This window comes from Panthera pardus, unplaced genomic scaffold (genome assembly GCF_024362965.1).
Source record: "Panthera pardus isolate Hobbes unplaced genomic scaffold, ASM2436296v1 HiC_scaffold_11, whole genome shotgun sequence".
NCBI classification, from domain to species: Eukaryota; Metazoa; Chordata; class Mammalia; order Carnivora; family Felidae; genus Panthera; species Panthera pardus.
This window is the reverse complement of record NW_026526666.1, coordinates 11920680-11942788: the sequence shown is the minus strand read 5'-3', so window position 1 is coordinate 11942788 and position 22109 is coordinate 11920680. Positions and strand designations below refer to the sequence as shown.

The following is a 22109-nucleotide window of genomic DNA, read 5'->3' as shown; positions in this document are numbered from 1 at the left end:
AAACCAGTTTCCCAGTTTAAAATACAGTAAAGTAAAATAAGAATTGTTTCCTTACTGTCTATTTTACTTTACTCCAAGACCTTTTGGGGGGGGGGGCGGCAAATCGCTCTCTGCATATATGCCAAACTGTAGCGAAGTCCCCCTCCCTGCCCCCAGTTCAGTTGGCAGTTTTAATTCTGTGTTTAATGCAAGAATGTTTATTTATTTATTGTTGTTTTGTTTTTTTATAGAACAGCTTAATCTTTTTTCTACACCGATGAAAATCATCTTTTGCCACTAAAGTTAACTATGCCCTAGGACAGAAATGTTCATGTAGATAAAATGCATCACTGTGCATTTTTAGTGAATGCTGGTAGTTTGCCAGCTTTATTTTCAAGTTCCTCCCCCCTCCAGACTTAATTGTGATGTGCTTATAAGGGAACAACAGTATACATAGTTAATTTGCAAAACCAGAATAGTTTTTCGGTTTTTCCATTTTGCATGTTTTGAGTTAGGATTAATTGGACATTTATTATTCTCAGTAGACATACAATAAAACAGTTCATTTAACTGTGGTGTTTTCTGTTGAAGCATTGGCTGACTTTTAGATAGTGAGCCCAGTGCAATTGTGTGAATACTACTGAATTTTGGATGACATTCTTTACACAGTTTAAAAGTAAGTGTGAGTATAACAGAAGCTGGAAACAAAACCAGTTTGACTTTTTTTTTTTTTTCACTAGGAAGTATTTCTTTTCCAAGTAATATGCCCTTGTTAGGTTCAGGATCATTTTCAGTAATTATAGCCACTTAAACGTTTTTTTTTTTCCTGTTTGCAGTAATTCATGTTCCACCGTGGCAAATTTTGAAAAGAACATAATTGTAAAGAAATGGAAAATCATTTATAACCCATCACCTAGAAATAATTACTGCTAACATTTTAATGTACATTTTTCTAGTTCTTTTGTTGCATGTACACATTTTTTAATTTTTTAAAACATGGAATTATACTTTTATATACATCGTTTTGTTCCTACGTTTTTCTCTGAACAGGATATTGGTCTCCTAGTGTGGGACTTCTCGGTTGATTCTTTATAATATTACTATTTTAAATAACACTGGGGCAAACATTTTTGTACATTTATCTTTGATTGCATCTCTGTTTTTTTTTTTTTTCTTCCTTTAGGATAGATTCCCAGAAGTGGGATAACTGGATCAGAGGGTGGTTACCCTGTGTATAAGAGTGTGTGTCTCACTGCACCTTCAATGGCATTGAGTAGGTCAGTTTTTACAATCTTTGCCAATTTGATAGATATCTGTTACAATTCTTGGGTGGTAATCGCAAAATCCTCTTATTATTAATAATCTGTAAAACCATCACAGTGTATGAATAGTAATTTGCAATCATCTTTGAAAAAGTTGCCTGGAATGAATTTCTTTGAAAATATTTTAGGTGAAAGTAATCTTTGTGACAAGAAAAGACATTCCTTGAAGTTGCAATTTGAGCATTGTTCTTTTATTGGAAAGAAGTAGCATTTTCATGTTCTCCCTTTGCTAAACTGACAAACATGAGAAAGCTTATTGTATAAGAAGCAGTAAGTGGAAATGTCATGTAAAATTAAATCATTTCAGATAGTCACATGGTTCAGACAAAAAAAAAAAAGGCAATGCAACTTAGTGTTTAGAGCAATGGCTCTGGACTTAGGCAGCCTGGGTTCAAATCCTTGCTTTGCCACTTACTAAGTATATGATTTGAGGCAACTTACTGAGTTAACTCAAATTTAATTTGAGATAACTTCCTAAATATATGATTTGGTGTTTCTGAACGTTGGCTTTCTCATCTTTACAAGCAGAATAATAATGCCTACTTCTTAAGTTTATTGAGAGCATTAGAAATAATATGTAAAACTGCTTGGCACAAAGTAAGCATTTAATAAAAGCTAGCTGTTGTTAATTTTTTTTTGCCCGATTGGGGGGGGTGGGTAGGGCAGGAGATATCATCTGTGTGTCCCTGTTTACATGAATAAATGCAGAGACACAAGAAGGTCATGAGCAGTGGCAGCTGGAGGGGAGTGGTAGACATTCTTTATGGTAGGAATGGCATGAGCCAAGATAGAAAGTTCAGGACAAGTTGGAGGACAGGGGGTTGATTTGACAGAAGCCTAAGCTTGTGTAATTAGAAAATATGGCGATAAGGCTCTAGAGAGATTTATTGGGCTAGACTTTGGAAGTCATTGAATGCTAGGTTGAGAAGTATAGACTTTATTCAGGAGCACAAGATGTTTTGATATGAGGAAAGTGACCCAATCAGCGCATTTATCTTTTGGAAGATGAATCTAGCTACAGAGTACAGAATAAATTGAGGAAGAAAGGGACTGAAGGCAAGGAGGATGGCTTAATACAGGTAAGGCATATCTGAGGGTTTAACCGAAAGCAAGAGGGAAGGATTTGAGGAGAGTTGCTAGGAGTCATTGTTGTGAAAGTCTCTGGGTCTTCAAGTGCACCCAGTTTGGAGATGAAATTCAAAAGGAACAGTCTGAGCCTAATGGATAGACTATGAAGAATTAGAGAACATAGGACTCACTATGTATGCTTTGGTTGTTGCTACTTTTTTTTTTTTTTTTTTTAATGTTTTTATTTGTTTTTGAGACAGAGACAGAGCATGAGCATGGGAGGGGAAGAGGGAGAGGGAGACACAGAATCCGAAGCAGGCTCCAGGCTCTGAGCTGTCAGCACAGAGCCTGACGCGGGGCTCGAACTCACAGACTATGAGATCATGACCTGAGCCAAAGTCGGACGCTTAACCGTCTGAGCCACCCAGGCGCCCCAACTACTTTTTTTTTTAACTGAAGGGTAAAAGATTCCTATTATTTCATGTGTGAAAAGCATATGTTTAAGCTTTCTTCGACCAATGGATAGTCTGCAGAAATGTTATTTATTTAGCATTTGGAGTTCTTAGTTAAAAAGGACCCCTCACTTTTAGACATTATATTTCTGGAGGTATTATCTTAAAATACTTCATTGTAAGGTTAAATTCGGAATGTGGTCTTTCAGCGTCAATGCAACTGGACTTTAGAAGCATCAGTTGTGTGAGCAGAAGTGAAGAAAAGTGAAATGCAGACTTCTCGTTAAACACTTAGAATGCTGTGGGCGGTGAAATACGGAGCAATGAAAAATAGGAAATTGAGTATAGAATCTTCAGAGAGAATAATACTTTTAATATTCTCTCCTTCCCTACTTAATTTGTCAATTAAAAAAAATATTTGCAAATGTCATTCTTAGTCATTGTGGTACCTGGCTCTAGTTCTGTGCTAAATTGTACTTTCCACTTGGCTGAATGATAAGCAAGAAAGTTAGCCTACAGACTGATATTAATGTTTCTTTGTGACTGGTAAGTAAACTCACATGGGCTGTGGATTATCTGCTCCCTGTCTTCTTTTAATACCACCAGTTGAGAAAAGAAGCAACCCCCAGTTTTTAAAAAATAAATAGAGGCTTGTGATAACTTTTAAGGTATTTACATTTTCTAAACCTTGTTTAGAAAATTGAATTGTTACACCTTTCTCAATGTTTCTTTTAGTTTTCAAATATTTTCTAAACTCTGAAATAAACTCTTCATTAGTTATTTGTATTAAACTCTTCCTTTTAAAAGTATTTTTAAAAATATTTTTAAATTAGTAAGCAAATGTAGCACATAGTATTGAAGATTGTGTGTGTTATTTACTACAAATACTGTGTTTTTCTTATGTGTAACTGCAAAAGCCCATGTATTGTCAGTCAAATGAGATTTCATTTGCCAAAGAGACCTCAGGTATTCAAAACAGTTATAAGATTCCAATTGAGTCTCTTTTGAATTGGTTTCAAGATCTTTCAACAGAAATCAGAACTATACTCATTCTCCTAGGTCTGATCACTCTTACCCCTCTCTCCTTCCCAGCCATAGCTGAGAGCAGGATCTTCCCTGTTTTGGGCCATTCCAGCACTGTCGCTGTTAGGGCAACTGTGGCCTTCTCAGTCTGTATGTTTTATATTCTTAGAAGCTTTCCTGCAGGCATCTTGGCAGGAAAAATAAGTTATTAGGTTGAGTGGCTAGCAGCTAATGGCATACTTTTTTATAAGAAAATTCACAATTTTATGTCAGTTATACTTGAATGAAACTGAAATTAAAAAATCATTTACTTTTTTTAAAGTTTTTTATTTGGGGGGGTGGGCAGAGAGAGGGAGACAGAGAAGCCTAAGCAGGCTCTGTGCTGTCAGTGCAGAGCCTGATGCAGGGCTTGAGGTCACAGACCGTGAGATCATGACCTGAGTTGAAATCAAGAGTTGCACACTTAACCGACTGAGCCACCCAGGCACCCAAAATTCATTTACTTTTTACATGAGGTGACATACGAAGTGTGTGAAATATTTTCTGTCTGAAAGGATAGACATAAAAGAAAGCTCACTTGTTGAATAGAATGTTGTATACATTTTTCTTATTCTCTGTAGTCAAAACCATTTTTTTAAATTTCTTTTGAATCAGTAATTTTGAATGCTAAATGTAAGTTCTTTACTAAGAAATCAGTCTTTCTCCAGAATAGTCTTAAACAGCTTGGCCAGTGATCCAGCAAATAGTAACTGCATGATTATTGGGTGCCTTGTAGTATTCTAGAAGCTAGAGATAGAGCAGTGAATAAAACATGTTCTCATGGAACTCTTGATATTGGTGGGGTTTGGTGGTGGTAGAGAGAAATAATAAGCAAATAAGGGAACAGGGTAATTTCAGAGGCCACAAATGCCATGAGGAAGCTGTAACGGTGAAATACTAGAGTGATAGGAGGGTTTAGAGTGATAGTAGAGTGATAGCAGGGAAAGCTCTGAGATGGTAACATTTAATCTGAGGCCTGAATGAATAAAAGCTAAATGTGATGATTTGCAAGAAGAGTGAAGTAGGCAGAGGGCCCCCGTGGTACAAAAGCCCTGAAGTGGGAACCAGTAGGTCACGTTTAAGAAGTCCATAGTGATAGGCTGAGAAGAGACTGGTGGATGGGATGGGGTTGGCAAGAATCAAACCACATCAGGCTTTGGTGAAGGGTTTGGATTTTGTTCTTATAAATACCAGGGAAGACACAGGGTATCACTACCTACTTACCTTTATGGATAAATATATGTAACTTTTGAATTTGAAGGTGGTGTTATTAATGATACTGGCTTAAAACAAATCCGTAGGGTAACCAGTAGTTTCTTTAGACATAGAAAATCACTAACCTGGTAAATAAATTACGTTTTTCCTAGGGGTCTGCAGAGAAAGGAACAAATTATTCCCATATTGTAAAAAGCCTTATGAAAATTATGTATGTTTTCTCAATAGATTTAAATAGGTGAAATATTGTATGTCTTTGCTTTGACCAATAACTGTATTGACTCAAATCTTTGTGACTGATTATCACAAATCATTATCATATATTGTGATTTGTAAGCTGTTAATGAAATAAAACATGCTTGCACCTCAAGAACCTAACATTGAGTTTCATTAGTATTTATGCCTTTGGCAGTTTGAGACTTCTGATTAGCTGTTACCTATCTGGTTAATTAAATGTCAGTGCAGTTGGTAGACAAAAATCTACCAAAAATCTACAGATGTGGAATCTGTGGACAAAAGAAGAGATTTTTCAGAGTAAGGTTGAGAACCACTGATCAGTGTCCTAATCTCTAGAGGGATCTACAGGGAGAAGGGAAGTAATGTTTTTTTGAAGGTAAAATTACTGTATCTCACGTAATCTGCACAGCAAATCTGCGAAATATTGTTCACTTTTTACAGATGATAAAACTCAAAGTAATTATATATATAACTTACGACAATTAACAAACTCTAATTATAAAGGATCATACTGACAGCAAACTTCCAGAAGAGACTACCACAGTTACAAAGCACACAAGTGATCAATAAATATTTATAGTTTACTTATATCCAAACATGAATAAATGAACAAGTAGGTGAATCCCTATATTCTTATAATCCTTTCTTTAGTGTAACACATCATTTTTCTTCCAAATGAGTCTAGAAAATTCCTCAGAAATAATTGGTTTAACCTTTTTTCCTCTGTAAATCTCCCCTCACCCCCCCTCCCCCCGAAGTTTAAGTTACTTAAAATAAATCACACAGTAAAAATCCTGAGGAGGGAAATAAAGACTAAAAACTTGGGAAAGTATAATTTCCACTTTGATTTTAACTGAGTAGTCTATAATGTTTTTAGTTTTTAAAACATTCAGGATATCATCTTTTGTATTCATATTCAAGATACCATCTTTTGGTTCTATGTCTCTTATTTTTTTTTAACTTTAAAAATTTACTATAGTTTTCTGAAAACTATATTCCATTATTCCAACTGATGTTAGGCAGAACGATAGTATGAGATCTCTAAACTGTGTATTTATAAAGCTTCTAATCCTTTAAATGAGTTAATGTCTTAATAAATTTAAGTTTAGAGTTTTTTCAAATGAATACCTAATAGGAATGGATGCCTAAGAGATGAAAACAGATGCAGGTCATCTAGAGAGTGAAACTATTTTAGATGAAGATTACAAAAGAGAATGGATTATGATACAGGATTAACCATAGGAGAATAAATAACACATGGAAGTTGCTATGATTAGAAAAGAAATTTATTTTCCCCGAAACAGAACCAAAATTGATGAAATGTGAGCTGTGAGGAGATAAATTAATGTTGAATGAGTAAAAAGAACACTTAGTTTAGAGATGGTGGCCTATAGGGACCTTCAGAGAGGATATGATGAACCTTACCACGTGTGGCAGTAACATTATTTCATGGAGTGTGGGATCTGTCATGTTGATTTGAGTTGGAAGTACAGTACAATAAATGTAGATAGAATGAACAGGGTTGTTTTTGTGAAGCAGGAACGTATTTTAAAATACTGTTTTAAACTGTTTCCAGTTGTCCGATACTAAGGTTGTAAGACGACTGGTCTGTAAAAAATAAAACTTTATATGACATTTTGGTTCTTGGTATCCTTGAAGTGTTCTTCTTGTTATTTTGGGTTTTTTGCTATATTTCTGCATGACAACTTTTAGACTGCTTTCCTGTACATTCCACTCTTCCATTCTAATCGTAGAATCAGTTTAGTAATGACATAACCCCTGGTATGAAATTTTCATGCTTCCGGACATTGTTTTGCATATAAAGTAGAAGTGTCAGTTTGCCCTGTAGATGTGTATATCTAAAAATTGCAGGTGACTTTGATTAATTTAATTATTTAAGAATATCAGATTAATTTAAGAAAAACCACGGGCAAGTGAGTTTAGAAGGTGAATCTTACGTCTCAGACTCACCTTTGTTTGTTTAGATTTTCAGGTAGTAGGTTACTTGGATGGTGTTTCTTTTACATCCAAATGGTAAGTCTGGAATTTGAGTAACTCAAATTGGTTGAATAGTATACTCTTTTTAAAAAGTTTTTGTGTCTTTTGAATAGTTTCACACTTAGGACAAACTTCATTGTAAAACATTCCTTTGAACTTTAAATAAATATTCAGTGACTTCTCATAGTACTCCAGTGTCATAGTTTTCACATTGTAATAGGACAGTATTATAATTCAAGAACCAACCAAAATCTGCAGTTGAAACCATGAGTAGAGTGGTTTAGATGATGTAGTCATTCTGTTATTCCCATTTTGTTTTAGACTTGGACTACTGTCATCAATGGGACGAGCTTGAGATTGTGTCACCACTCAGTACCATCTGCTTGCATGCATATGTAAGCACTAGGCCTTCAACACTGGATATAAAGAATCCTCGCTTTGTGGTGTTCTCAGCTGGCTTTCTTGGGTTCCAGTGTACTGGGCTGAGCTTGTGTCTAGAGTGAATTGTCACGGTTTTGATCTTTTGCAGCCATAACACTTCCATAACCATGTCTTCGATATATTGATGTGCTGAAGATGGATGTGTGCCGTTTTTTAGTAGTCCAAAGAAAATGCTTATTTAATCAGTAAAATTTAACGAGTTTTTAAAAACATTCCAATACTTGCAAGAGAGAGAACACTTTATGTAAAAAGTCCAATAAGCCAAAGTGTTTTGTAGAAAATCAATCAGAATTGTATTTGCACGATTTTTAAAAAATTCTCTATTGTTAGGAGAGAAATAAACAGACTACCAGTGTTTATATAGTATAATTTCAGTTCTAAATTTTACAAAATACCTATTCATATATAGGCATAAAGGAAATACCAAAAAGACTAAAGTTATCTTGAAGTTGGGATTATAGGTGGTTTTATTTTTTTCTTTATACCTTTTATTTTCTGAATTTTTATACATCATATATTTTATAATAAGAAAATGAAAGTAATAGGGGCACCTGGGTGGCTCAGTTGGTTAAGCATCTGACTTCGGCTCAGGTCATGATCTCACGGTTCATGAGTTCAAGCCCTACATCTGGCTCTCCACTCCTGGTGCAGAGCTGCTTCATAGCCTCTGTCTCCTTCTCTCTCTGCCCCTCCCGCTCTTTCTCAAAAATAAGTAAACATTAAAAAAAATTAAGAGAAAGGAAAATGAAAGTTCTAAAATGAATTCATTATAGAATATGAAATGAAACTTAGTAAAACTTTTAAAGATGAAAATTCTTACGGGATAAAATGAATTAAAGGCTGTAATGATAAAATCTGTATTTCATTATTTAAAAAAATTTTTTTTTAATTTTTTTAATGTTTTTATTTATTTTTGAGACAGAGAGAGACAGAGCATGAATGGGGGAGGGACAGAGAGAGAAGGAGACACAGAATCGGAAGCAGGCTCCAGGCTCTGAGCCATCAGCCCAGAGCCTGACGTGGGGCTCGAACTCACAGACTGTGAGATCGTGACCTGAGCCGAAGTCAGACGCTTAACCGACTGAGCCACCCAGGCGCCCCTAAAAAAATTTTTTTAAATGTTTATTTTTGAGACAGAGAAAGAGCACAAACAGGGGAGGGGCAGAGAGAGAGGGTGACACAATCTGAAGCTGGCTCCAGGCTCTGAGCTGTCAGCACAGAGCCTGATGCAGGGCTCAAACTTTCAAACCATGAGATCATGACCTGAGCTGAAGTCGGACACTCAGCCAGCTGAGCCACCCACGCACCCCTAAAATTTGTACTTTAAAACCAAGCAAAATTAAGTTGCCTTTTTTGGGGTTTAAGGAGCAAGAGAAATGGGAAGAGTATTGTACTATTGATATGATAACTTGGACAATTTTTGTTCAATTCTTCTCACTCAGGTTTGCCTCAGTCACATACATTTATATGATGTTTTATGGATAATTATTTAATTACAAGTTTTAAATTTATTTATATAGAGAGATGATAACACCAAATCTCACTTTGAATATTTGGTCATTTGGTAGTAACATATTTGTGGTCAGCAGGCAAAAACACTCAGTGAAGGTTTGCAGATCACAGATCGCATCTGCCAGCTGCAACTTCACCTCCTTATTTCTCGTTGTTGGTTTTTTTTTTTTTTCATCTGTAAAATGGAAAAAGAACAATACCTATTTCTCAGACATGTCTGAAGATTAAATGAGTGTGTGTGGCATACAAAAAGCACTTAATTATTATTGCTGACACTGTTAGTATTAAGACCACCGAAAGTTGGCTTTGGTGGCTATAAAAAATTGGAGAAGATTGCTAGGGACTGGAGCGATATCTTACACTTTGTATGCACTACTTTGACTAATCCAGGTATATTCTCAGTCAGTTAAATAGGACTTTTAGCTATGCACCAAGGTAGTTTCATTTTTTATGTATGCAATAAATCTTGGCATTGTGGTTTAACATTTTAAACCTGGAGGATTTAACAAGGGAGATTTTGAATTTGGTGTAGGCAGAATTTGGAATCCTGCGTATTTGAAGGCCGATGTGCCAAGTATACTAACTAGAGAACTGAGTGTGACTGACTGCATCTTAGTTATTATTATCCAACAGTGACTTTTGTTCCTTGTTTAATTTGCATCATAAGAGCAAAGAAAACCTGTGTTTCTTTGTGACTAATGGTGCCTTGAGAAAGCCAATGGTTATGTTGGCCTAAGTGAGTTTATTTGCCCCTAAAATAGGGGCAAAATTTATCAATATTCCTTTTTTGTTTTATATTCTTCACAGTGCCTTGTACCCAGTAGAGATAGTGAATAATAGGGTGTGTTTGAGAGTTCATGAAGAAATTTGAATCAAGTTCCTTAAAGGAAAGGGAGGAGTTTAGCAGGGATTCCTAGATTTCTAGGCTCTTAGTTTAATTTTATCACTTTAGTACATAATTTAAAAATCTCTTAGACTTAAATTAAAATCTGTCTGCATTTCATATTTCCATGGAGTGGGATGATGATATAAATATGCCTCATTTAATAAAAGCCACTCGCCCCATTCGTAGAAATCTTGATTGGTCTGCAGTAAGGCCAAGGAATCTGTAGTTTACTTCTTCAGGTGAATCCAGATGTTCTGATGCAGTACTTTATCAATTTCTTTATATTTTCATTTTAGTATTATATTTTAAAAACTCTGTATTCTATTTTAAAGACAGTATAGGAATAAATTTTATATTTAATAATGAAAATTAATGCTGTCTTAACTTCCATCGTATATGTCTTTTTAATTAGTTAACTGTACATATATTACCATTCAAACGCAAGTAATAATCGAGTTCATTGTAGAAAAATTGAGAGTACCAATGAGGTAGTGTTTCTCAGCCTTTTTATCATTATCGCTCGTCCTGCCCCAGTCTTTTTAGATATTATTTTTCTAATTGTACCCCCTTATAAAATTTTAATACCTCTCTGTTTATGTATTATATATTAATTTGTGTTTTATAAGCAGAAAATGTTCCTTTTCTTTCCTTTTTTTTCTTTTGCCCTCAATAGCCAATTTTCATCCCCTTGGGGGCGATAATGCCCCTTTTGAGAGTGCATGAAATAAGCTAAAAAAAAAAAAAAAAAAACCCTTAATTTTACTTCTCAGCCTATTAGTATTTGGTATATATCTTTACCAGTGGTTTTTAATGCATATGTATTTTTTTCTTTTAAAAAATGAGATCACGGGTGCCCGGGTGTCTGAGTCAGCTAAGTGTCCGACTCTTGGTTTTGGCTCAGGCCATGATCTCAGGGTTCGTGGGTTTGAGGCACACATTGGGCTCTGGGCTAACAGTGCCGAGCCTGCTTGGGATTCTCTGTCCCCCTGCGGGCTCTCTGTCTGTGTCTCTCTCAGAATGAATAAATAAATAAACTTAAAGGAGATCAGAAGCATAATGTTTCATTTTCCTTTTAAAAATATATTGTGGGGGTGCCTGGTTGGCTCAGTCGGTTAAGCGTCCGACTTTGGCTCAGGTCATGATATTGTGGTTTGTGAGTTCGAGCCCTGCATTGGGCTCTGTGCCAACAGCTCAGAGCCTAGGGCCTGCTTCAGATTCTGTGACTCTCCCTCTCTTCCCCTCCCCTGCTCATGCTCTGTCTCTCTTTCAAAAATAAATAAATGTGAAAAAAATAAAAATATATTGTGAATTTTTGTGAAAAATGAGTATATTTTAATAATATCTAAGAATAAATAATATCAGTGCATAGTATTCTGTTATATGAATTTGCCGTCATTTAAATGATTTCGTATACTTTTCAGTTTTTTTATTGTAAGTACTGGTCTGAATATCATTGCAGTTGAATTGTTCCATGCAGTCTTAATTGTTTCCTTAGGATAAATTCCAAGAAGTAGAATTATTTTATTCTGTACATTTAAATATTTTTGGTAGGTATAGTTTAGAGGGTGAAAATCCCCTTTCCCCAAGGACAACCACCAGTAATGATGTCTAGTAATTTATCCATTCTTCTATTGAAAACCTTTTGTTTCCTGGTTTTTTGGTTTTGTTGTTTGCATACACCTTTGTTTGCTTGTGTTTTTCTGTATCAAAAATTCCCATTTGTGTTAGAATTGCTGGATCATTTAAGAATTGGAAATAAAATACATGCTTGAGTTTCTTTTTCTTTTTTCTTTTTTTAGTTTTTAGGCTTGCTTTATTTGCCTACTCTGATGTTGCTACTAGATTTTAGTTACTGTAACTTTGTAGTGTTGTGCTTTTATACCTGGAAATGTAAAATGTTCCATTAAGTAGGCACATGTGTCTGTATATTTTTCAGATTATAAGTTACAGTTTGGCTAGCTTTTTTGTTTTATTGTTTTTTAAAAGCCAAGCATATGTATTTTAACTAGACTAGAAAATTATAGATTTCTGAAGATTTACAGTTTTAGGGCTTGAGAACTTTTAGTGCCTAGCAGTGATTTAGAACTCTAAAAGCACCTCTGAATTGCAAAGTAAAGAAAAAAAGCTGTTGAGCTGTGAGCTTTCTGGAATATTTGGAACAACATTTCTGTCAAATATGCCTTTTAATCTTTGGTTTATTGATTGAAGTATCTCGGGCATATTCTTGTTTGCAATCCAACTTTCCTTCCTTTTAAACTTGGTAACTAGGTATATAGTTATATATAGGAGATACATTCTCTTTCTCTTTTTACATTTCTGGTACGTATTTTAGATATCTCTCACTATGCTATTCCTGCTTATTTTTATAGAGTTCCATTATATATCATCTTTAGAGTTATTCATACATTTTTTCTGAGGGTTGGAGTCTCATAAAGTTAAAAATATATCAGAATAGTTATTATATTAGGTAACACTTGTGAACCAACACCCGATTTTTATAGAATCTTAATCTAATTAGTGTTTTTGCTGGATTCAGGTAAGTTTCTTTATGAGAAGCCGTTTAACATTGCAAAAAAAATTATGCTTTGGTTTTCAAAGTAGAAATGTTTTTTGTTTTTTTACAAAAAGGGCTAATTTTTCTCAGGTACTTTCACCTTTAAATTTAAATTGAATTGCTGACACCATCACTAAAATCTTTAAATGTTGGTCCTGACCCGACTATAATTATATGAGCTAATTTTCTTTTTTAAGACACACTCTTGAGTGAGACTTCCAAATGCTCTTAGTGTTCTGAGAGAGTTAGTTTACCTTTGTAATGAAAAATCCCTCCTGTGGGTACTACACTCGCCACTAGGATGAAGGCTAATCATAATAAATGTAATAAATGCTAACTCTACCTAGGCAGTTCATACAGGGCTATTTTCTATGAGTAGCCTCTCCACGTTGACTTGTCTACAGCTAGCCCCAGTCCGTTGCAGAGGTTTACCTTGCTTTGGGTCACGGTTCTTTTCTCCAGCGGATTGAAAAACCCATCTGTTTTCCCTCATGGTGATGGTCTTTCTTTTTGCCTGCTATGTTTTAAAAAATTAGCATTGCTGATGTGATTTTGTCTCTTGAGACTTACCATTTAACCAGGTTGGAGATTCTATTCTTTGGTGATTCTATTTTATTCTATGCTTTATGAATATACACGAAGCTGGGTCCTTTACCGAAGTATCACAACAGCAAACAAATGACAACACGTTTGAGCATTAACTCATTATGGCTTTAGACCTTTGGCCAAGCCCTTTGATTGCTCGGGTACTGCTTTACCACCCCCATTGCCTACTTCTTTGTTTTCTGAAGCTGGAAGCCATATGAAAAACTTAAAATTCATTTAAATGTGTAATCCATATAAGGAGGCTATTTTAACTAAATTGAGACTACTATAAATATTGTAAAAATTAGCCTGTGTGATAGACATTTGTGTTAGTAAAACTTCAAAATACTTCCATTTTATTCTTATTTAAAATATTTTCTTCTCACATTCAGTATTGTTATAAATTAGTATTAGTAAGACTTTAATTAGTAATAGCCATTTGGTGGGAAAGATTTATTAATATGTTTGTTAGAATATAGATCTCCACTGCACAGAGAAGTAGGGAGATTTTATGTTTTGTGTGCTGACAAAAAGTAAACTGCTTTTCAGTAAAAAGCACCAAGTAATTTTTACTAGTTTTTTATATAATTATTTTTCTATTCAAAGTATAATTAAAGTAATCTTTGAAGATCTTTTTAGTCACACTGTTTTTAAAAAGCTCATTATTTTGAACTAAACAAGTCATGCATTATGAGAAGAAATAACAGGTAACATATAAAGTACAGATCAAGAGAAAAGTACAGATAAGGCAAAAAATAATAGTTAACAGTTTGCTGTGTACCCTTACTGAAATTTTTTTGTGTAAACATATGTATATGCATATATACAAATATTTTTGTTTTCATACCTGCTTTTTTTTTTTAATAAAGTTTTCAGATGGTGAGGCAAGAAGACTAGAAATGTTCTTTACTAGCATACTGTAGCACTAAATAAAAATTCCATTCTTCAAAGACAGGTTTTGTCAAGTTCCCATCTCTAGCCTTGCCCTTCCCCTTACCTGGATTCTTTTTCATCACTGCTCTTCTTGAAAGGAGAGAAGTATACTGATGTGTGGGTCTCCATTCTGGCTTGGCCATATGTTAGAATTAACTGAGGAGCTTTGAGAAATAACCACATCCTGGCTCCACCATCCAGAAATTCTTTTATTTATTATTTTTTTAAGTTTATTTATTTATTTTGAGAGAAAGAGTGTGTGTGCACAAGTGCTCCCCCGTGGGGAAGGGGCAGAGAGAAAGAGGAGAGAGCAAGAATCCCAGGCAGGTGCTGCACTGTTAGTGCAGAGCCCACCGTGGGGCTTGATCTCCCAAATCATGAGCTCATGACCTGAGCTGAAACCAAGAGTTGGACGCTTTACCTACTAAGCCACCCAGGCAGCTCCACCATCCAGAGATTCTTAATTAATTGGTCGTGATGAGGCAAGATATGTGAGAAGAGAATGTGCTTTATCTTAGCCTGAGTATGGAAACCTGCCTAAACTTTTGAGTTCAAGCATGGGATAGGGGAAAGTGATGATTGAGTCCAACGGGTGTCTTCCTCACTTTCCTATCTTTAAGAAGGGTGATAGGCATAGGTCTTGGAAATCCCTCATGTTCTCAAAGGAATGTACTGCCACAAACTTCTTCATTTATTCTAGTATTGATTCATCTACAGAGTTTGTAATATTTCAGTTCTAAGGAAAATCAACTCATTAAATTAATGCAGTGCAGATGAGATAGACCAGAAGGTCAGTGGTAAAGCAGTATGGTGTTGTTGGTTAACCTCACAGGTGCTAGAGCCACACTGTCTGTGTTGCAATCCCAGTTCTGTAATTTATATCTGTTGAGCTTGGGCAAGTTTGTTTTAGCCTCTGACTCATCTATAAAATGGGGATAATAGTCTCTACCTCATAGGAATGTTGCGAAGATTAGAAATATTAATATGTAAAGTGCTCAAAACAGTATTTTGTAGGAGCACCTGGGTGGCCTAGTTGGTTGAGCATCCGACTCTTGATCTTGGCTCAGATCATGATCCTAGGCTCATGGGATCAAGCCCTGCATCTGACTCTGCAGAGCAAGGAGCCTGCGTAAGATATTCTCTCTCTCTCTCTCTCTCTCTCTCTCTCTCTCTCTCTCTCTCTCCCCCTCTCTCTCTCTCCCCCCCTCCCTCCCTCCCTCCCCCCCCCTTTCCCTGTGCTCCTCTCCCCAACTTGCACACACATGTGCTGTCTCTCTCAAACATAACAAAACAAACCCAGTGTTTTGTATATGGTAAATACTCAATAAATAGTAGTACAATTAATATATTCTTTTTCTTGTATCTTCTTTTCTAACAGTTTTACCCTTTTCTTGCCCATTTGCCAAAATTCATACTTTCTTTGAATTTCTTTACTGGAGCAGGGGTCAGCAAACTTTTTTCTGTTAAGGGCCAGATAAGAAATATTTTAGGTTTTTAGGGACATACGGTCTCTGTTGCAATACAGTAGGGCAGAAGCAGCCATAGACTATATGTAAACAAATGAGCATGACTGTGTCCACTTTATTTATGGACATTGAAGTTTACATTTCATACAATTTTCACATGTCATGAAATACTAATTTTCTTTTGATTTAAAAGAAAGACGTTTAAGACTGTAAAAACCATTCTTAGTTTATAGGCCACACAAAAATAGGCAGTGAGCCCTATTTGGCCTACAGGTCAGAGTATCCTGATTCCTGAACTAGAGTAAAGGAACCCACCCATTCTGCCTATTTTAGACACTCTTTCTTTCTTAAGTATGCCTTCATTCTTTAATTCCCTGTACTTTGGAGGAATCTAGAAAATTATTTTTGTTGCCATTAGGTTTAGAATTTAAAAATTGTACTCCTAGCTTAAACGATTAGCACATGGATAAAACAGGGAGCTCTTTGTGAACTCTGTCCTTAGTCACGTATATAACAGTACTTAGGGTTCTTTGGTTGCAAGCAACAGGAACAGACTTTGTCTTGTTCTTAGCACCAGTAGGTGTGTGTATTTGGGGTCTCCAAAGAACAGGCCAGTAGGATACACACACACACACACACACACAATTATTTATGCATATATATATGCATAAATAATTGTGTGTGTGTGTGTGTGTGTGTGTGTGTGTGTGTGTGTGTAGTGGGAGATATATTTCAAGAAATTGGCTTATGTTGTTGTGGGGCCTAACAAGTCCAAAATTTATAGGGTAGGGCAGCTGGAAACTCTCTGGCAGCCACATGATAGAATTTCTTTTTCATGGAACCTCAGTTTTGCCCTTAAAGGCTTTCAACTGATTGGATGGAGCCTTCCCTACATTATTGATAATCTCCTTCACTTAACGTCAATTGATGTTAGATGTTAACCACATTTACGTAATACCTTCACAGCAACACCTAGATTCTGTGTTTGTTTGTGTAACTGGATACTACTGTATCCTAGCCAAGTGACACCTACAGCTAACCGTCACGTAATTCAATAAATATTTTTCCAGTAAAAGGATGAACAAATGGCTAAAATGGTTAATTTAAGCAGAAAAATACGTGTATTTGAAGGATGTTGAATAATAGAATGTAAGAAAAAAATAAGCATGCAGGCCTCAGGAAGCCTCAAGAAGCACCAGGGCAGTCAGTGTGCAGGGCTTGAGACCTAGGTAGCAGGAATAAACAGCGTCTTTAGCGTAGCACAGTCAGAATGAATCTACTTTAACCATTTCCCGCCTTTATATCACTCTCCTCAAATTTCAGCTTCTTAGGAAAATCTGCCTGAATGGCCTACCTTGAGGGGTAAGAGATCTCCTTTGCCCACTGGAGGGTGGGGCATCTTGATTGACAGTTCCACCAAAACTGCAGTGAGGGAGATGGGTTATTTCCCAACAGAGAGTCAGGATGCTGTTACCAAAAGAAGGAGGAAGGGATACTAGACATGCAAAAATAACAGATGTCTACTTCACCAATTCTTGATATCTGCCCACATAGAGGGACAGCTGGTGAAGCTGACATGGACCAGGGCCAGATCATGGAGAACTTTACAGGCCCTGTTAATGAGCTTGGTCCTAAGTCCTCTAGAAGAGTGGACCTTTTTGGAGTCGTAGACTCCATGAGAATTGAAATTTTTGGACCAAATTTTGGATCCTCTTCTATTCTTCAGAAAATTATATTTAGTCTTAAAAACAAAAAAAGGTTTTTTTTCTCCTATCTTTTGAAGTACATCCATGGTTGATGGGAAGAGGGTGGTATATACTGTTCAAGGATTTTAGGCAGGGGAACCACAGTAGGGTTGCATTTTAAATAAATCGTTCTGGCTTGCATTGGAGGATAGATTCAAGGGGTATAAGGCTGGGTGGAGGCTAAAAAAGAATGTCAGTATTACTGCTCTTCCCTCAGCTTCTGATGTTGCAGTTTTTTGATTCTCCTTAATCTCTGATTGCTCATGGAAATACTTGGTTAAGGGATGATGAGTGCTTTGATTAACAAGTAATAGGCATGAAAAGGGTAAACAATTTTAAGAAATATTTAGGAGGTAAAATCCACAGGACTTAGCTATGGATCATATTTGGGGAACAGATTGTACATGGGCATGCATGTTTCTAGCTTGCGTGACAGAAGATTGCAGAGGGATTAGTAGAGAGCAGGTAGAGGGATTGACCTTTAAATGTGAGGAGGGACTTTATCTTCTGAGTGGGACTTGAGGAAAAAAGATGATAGTGACTGGACTTGATACTAGTAAGGGGGGGAGGGAATGAGGGAGGAAGTATAACAATGATTGGTAAGAGGATTGATGTGCAATACTGAAGGTCCAGGTGAGATTTCAGACCAGGAATGTGTCGTAGTGATGTCAGTTACATAATGGTGTTGTCTCCTGCAATGAAGAAAGATTTTAAGATTCATTCATGGTTGATGTTACATTGGCTGATTTGGGGGGAAACACAGGAATACACAGAATAGAGGTAGCTGGTCAAAGACTAACTCAAAAGGGTATAATTATGATGAAGAGCGGACACATATAGAGCCCATACTCTGTGCTAGGCACATTTATACATATGCACTAGGGATACTAACTTATTTACTCAGAGTAACCCTCTGAAGTAGGCAGTTATCCTAATGATGAAACTGAGGCACAGAGAGGTTAAGACATTGCCTACGATTACAGAGCAGGTAAGTGACAGAGCTGGACTTCAGACCCAGAAGTTAGGTTCCAAAGTCTATGCTTAGCTACTAAGCTACACTGATGACCGCTCTTGGAATCTAGATTTAGGAGAGAAGGAGAGGAGCTGATAGGTTGGGAGATGATGAAGGGATCGACGTGTCTGAGATTTTATTTTAGTACGGTGGGAAACCTGTGCTGTGGGATTTTCCTCGGATTACAGACACAACGATTTATACCAGGCCAGGTATTGAAAAAAAGGAAATTAATTTAGACATTTACTAATAATTCTTAATGATCAGGAGCCTTTTTCATGAATTGTATTTGGACTGCCCAGTTCTTTTTGCTTCACTTTTGTGTGCTGATAACAAGATATTCTTGTAAAAGTAAACCTCTCCGTTTCCTTTTGTATGCTTCATTACCCTAGTTTTGACAGAACCTTTAATAAATGACCAAATTTTTTCTACTCTTTCTCTTTGCTCTCATAACATTAATTTGGCAGGCTTTTTCACTCCAGTGTGTTTGCGTCCACTGCACTGCTGCTGTTTAGTAGGGGAGCCCTGCCAGTTAGAGCTAGAGAGGTTTTGTTCTGATTTGGAGAGACAGCATGTATCTGTCTTTCAGATTTCCTTTTCTTTCCTTCACCCACCCTCCCCCCGCACCCCGAACTTGGTGCCCAATTTGTAAATACATTTCAGCAAATGCAGACTAAAGGAATAAAAAATGAATGCATGCCTCAGAGTAGAGCCACTTCTCAACATAGAATTGGCTTTTGGAAAAATGTTTGGCTTTTTCCAATGGTTGTTGTTACCTAGAGGCCATACAATTGATAAATTAATCAAACTAACACTTTGCACAAAGGCATTATAATATTTTTGTCTTACTAAATTTAGTCAACTGGTCTTATTTTCTTTTATCACTGCCATGTATTCGTAGTAGATCAACATAATGGATATTTGTAAGATTAGGGACCACTGTAATACTGTTTTTTTTTCCCGGTATTAATCCAGATACTGAGTTAAGTTTGATGTTTGCTGGGCTCAGTATGCCTTAGATTGATTTAGGCAAATAAATCAGTTATTTACGTCTAGCCAGTAAAAGGCATTGTTAGAAACAGGGCTCTAGATCTAAATGTTAAGATTTTAGCCTCTAGGAAATTTAGTCATATATGTTTAATTGTAGTATCTGCCTTTGAACCCTGACCCTCAAGACTTTAGTAATACTTAATGTTTTTCCTGTACTCAAGTGGTTTTTGATTTGACTCTAAATACTTTTTCCCAGTTAACAAGCTTAGTCCAGATCTAGGCCTCTAAGTTTTTTTTTATACTCAGAGAATTTTAATAGTTCTTATTGATTGGTATCTTTTAACTAATATGAAGTTATTTAAATTGGTAAATTTTTATCAATAAAATATTATAATAATTCATTTTTGAAGAACATTGAAAATTATGTGAGTCCGAAAGCATTAGACTCAAACACAATTGTTAAGAGTTGGTAATTTTGTAATTTACTTGTATGTAGCATTTTTCAGATTTTGCAATTTGTATATGCTGTTGTTCTGATAGTTTCATATCTACCAAAGGATTAAGATCAGTCTAGATACTGAGAAATTTCTAATCATTGTGAATGTGTATGAATGTTGTAGGTAACCTATTGGTCTTTTAGTTTGCTCTATATTGAGAATTCTGTTTTTCAGTGAAAATATCTGGTATACTTGTTGTCAAGAATTCTGCATAGAAATTCCTCTATAATCATATTTTCTGGTGTTTCATGACAAAGGCACTGCTTAACTGTGCTATTGTTTCCATTTATTTGTGGTATTTTGTGTATGTGGTTGTTTGGAAATTTTATCATATATCATGGAAATATTTCTTTTATGACAATTTAAAGACTGTTCTTGTAACCCTGCATTTTATTTTTGTAATTTTAATTTTTTTATTAAATGTTGCTTCTTTGGCAACTCTTAATATCCTTAAATGTTTCCATGTTTGTGACCTCTGGTTGCTGTCTTTCAACATATTGTTGTCAAATGCAAGATTTGGGAGTTATTTTCTCCTTGTACGATATTCTTTAGGTAAAAGAAAGATAAAAGCTGTAATTCATTCAGCCCTAACTTTAAAATAGAGTTAGATACTACTATTAAGCAAATATTTAGCAGGATTAGTTTTCTTTCTAGTCAGAATTTTCTGGGCAGAAATGTTGTACTCAAAGTAATTTTCAGAGTTGGAAGTATTTTAAAGCTTTGATCGGAATTGCATTTTCAAGGAGATTGTTGTAATATATTGATTTCTGTAAACATGCAGACTCAGTATGTACCAGACCTTGCATTGATGTATATATACATAAGTAAAAACGGGAGTAGGGAAAGTGGAGGTGGGATCAGTTGGTTATGCTGATGGAATGTGGGTGGACCTGGGTGATAATAAGTATTTCCTGGTGGTCATTTCTGTCAACGAACAGTATTTCAAATATTTGAAGTGCTCCTTCTCTGAGGCAGGTATTCTAGCACATTTCAGACCCATTGGAATGGGTTTTCTTAAAAGAATTTAGCCACTGTGAACAAAGAAACCTGCTGAAACAAGGCTTAATTTTGAATTAAAATTAAATAGAAGCTGATATTAGAATGAGTACATACAAGATATGTTATCTCAACGCTTCATTTCATCACCCTATTTTGTATAGTCTTCTGGCCATTGACTACTTTTTATCAGTTTTGTAGTAGTTGGACATGGAAAGAAAATGAGATGAAGCACACATCTGGAAATTTTGCCTTTTTAAAAATTTTGTTCTTGTTTTGTTTTTACTATGGAAAATAAAATCTGGTAAACAATTTAGGAAGACAGCATAGAGTTGAGGTTAAGAATGTGGGCATTGGAATCATGTTGCCTGAATTCTGATCCCAGCTATGCAAATTACTGTGTGATCTTTGGTTAAGATACTTTTCTTAGCCTCACTTTCTTTAGCTATAATATGATATAATGGTAACTCTACCTTAGGCCATGAAAATCACATGGTATGGTCCATATGAACCACTTAGCATGGAATATTAGATATTATCATTGTTCTATTATCCCTTCTTTTCTCTTCATCAGAACTTTACTATGGATTCTGACTTGATTTTTGAGGTTACTATTTGGTTTCCACTGAATTTTAGCAGGCTGTTTAGTGTTTAAAGGAATATTTAGTACATTTTTCTTTTAGCTAGAATAAGCTAAAGATGCAAAATGTTGTGTTAGATTCCTGAGACCTGGGAAACCGGTCTGAATACTTTTATGCACTTGGTTAACCTTTATGCTATTCAGAATGTGAGACCAGTTTGTGCTGATTTCCATTCCTCTATTAGTCTTTAAAAAAATGAGTCACCATAGTGTCCATTGATGTCATTGGGACCATTAGGAGAATTGCTTGTTATCTATGAAGATCCAGGGAACTCTTGTTTGTACTTATTTTAATAATCAAAGCTTGGTTTTGCTTAATTCTTCTAACAATATGTGAGTAATGTTATTTGTAGAGTGCTTTTTATAAACTTTTATAAACTTTGTCTCATTTGATCTTCACAGTTATGTGAAAAAGGTAGGACAGATGGAATCACTCCTACTTGTAAAGATGAGAAATCTGGGCTCCAAAGAAGTTCAGCGACTTGCCCAGAGATAAATAGTTATGTCTGCTGTCTCTTA

At 35.7% G+C, this 22109-nt stretch overlaps 1 protein-coding gene across 5 annotated transcripts in view; it reads left to right on the top strand.

Moving 5' to 3' along the window:
- Positions 1-22109, top strand: part of RAP1A (RAP1A, member of RAS oncogene family) — a 78491-nt gene that overhangs the window by 6335 nt on the left and 50047 nt on the right. The window contains exon 1 of one of the 5 annotated variants that reach the window (XM_019457837.2): positions 1163-1256. The exons of 3 other annotated variants lie outside the window; for them this stretch is intronic. Coding sequence is in view for 1 of the 2 variants with exons in the window: in XM_019457838.2 (XP_019313383.1) it covers positions 1243-1256 (14 nt within the window). In the remaining variant the exon portion in view is untranslated. Of the gene's footprint in view, positions 1-1162; positions 1257-22109 lie in introns of those variants that run through there. One more of the 5 variants, XM_019457838.2, reaches the window with a different exon arrangement.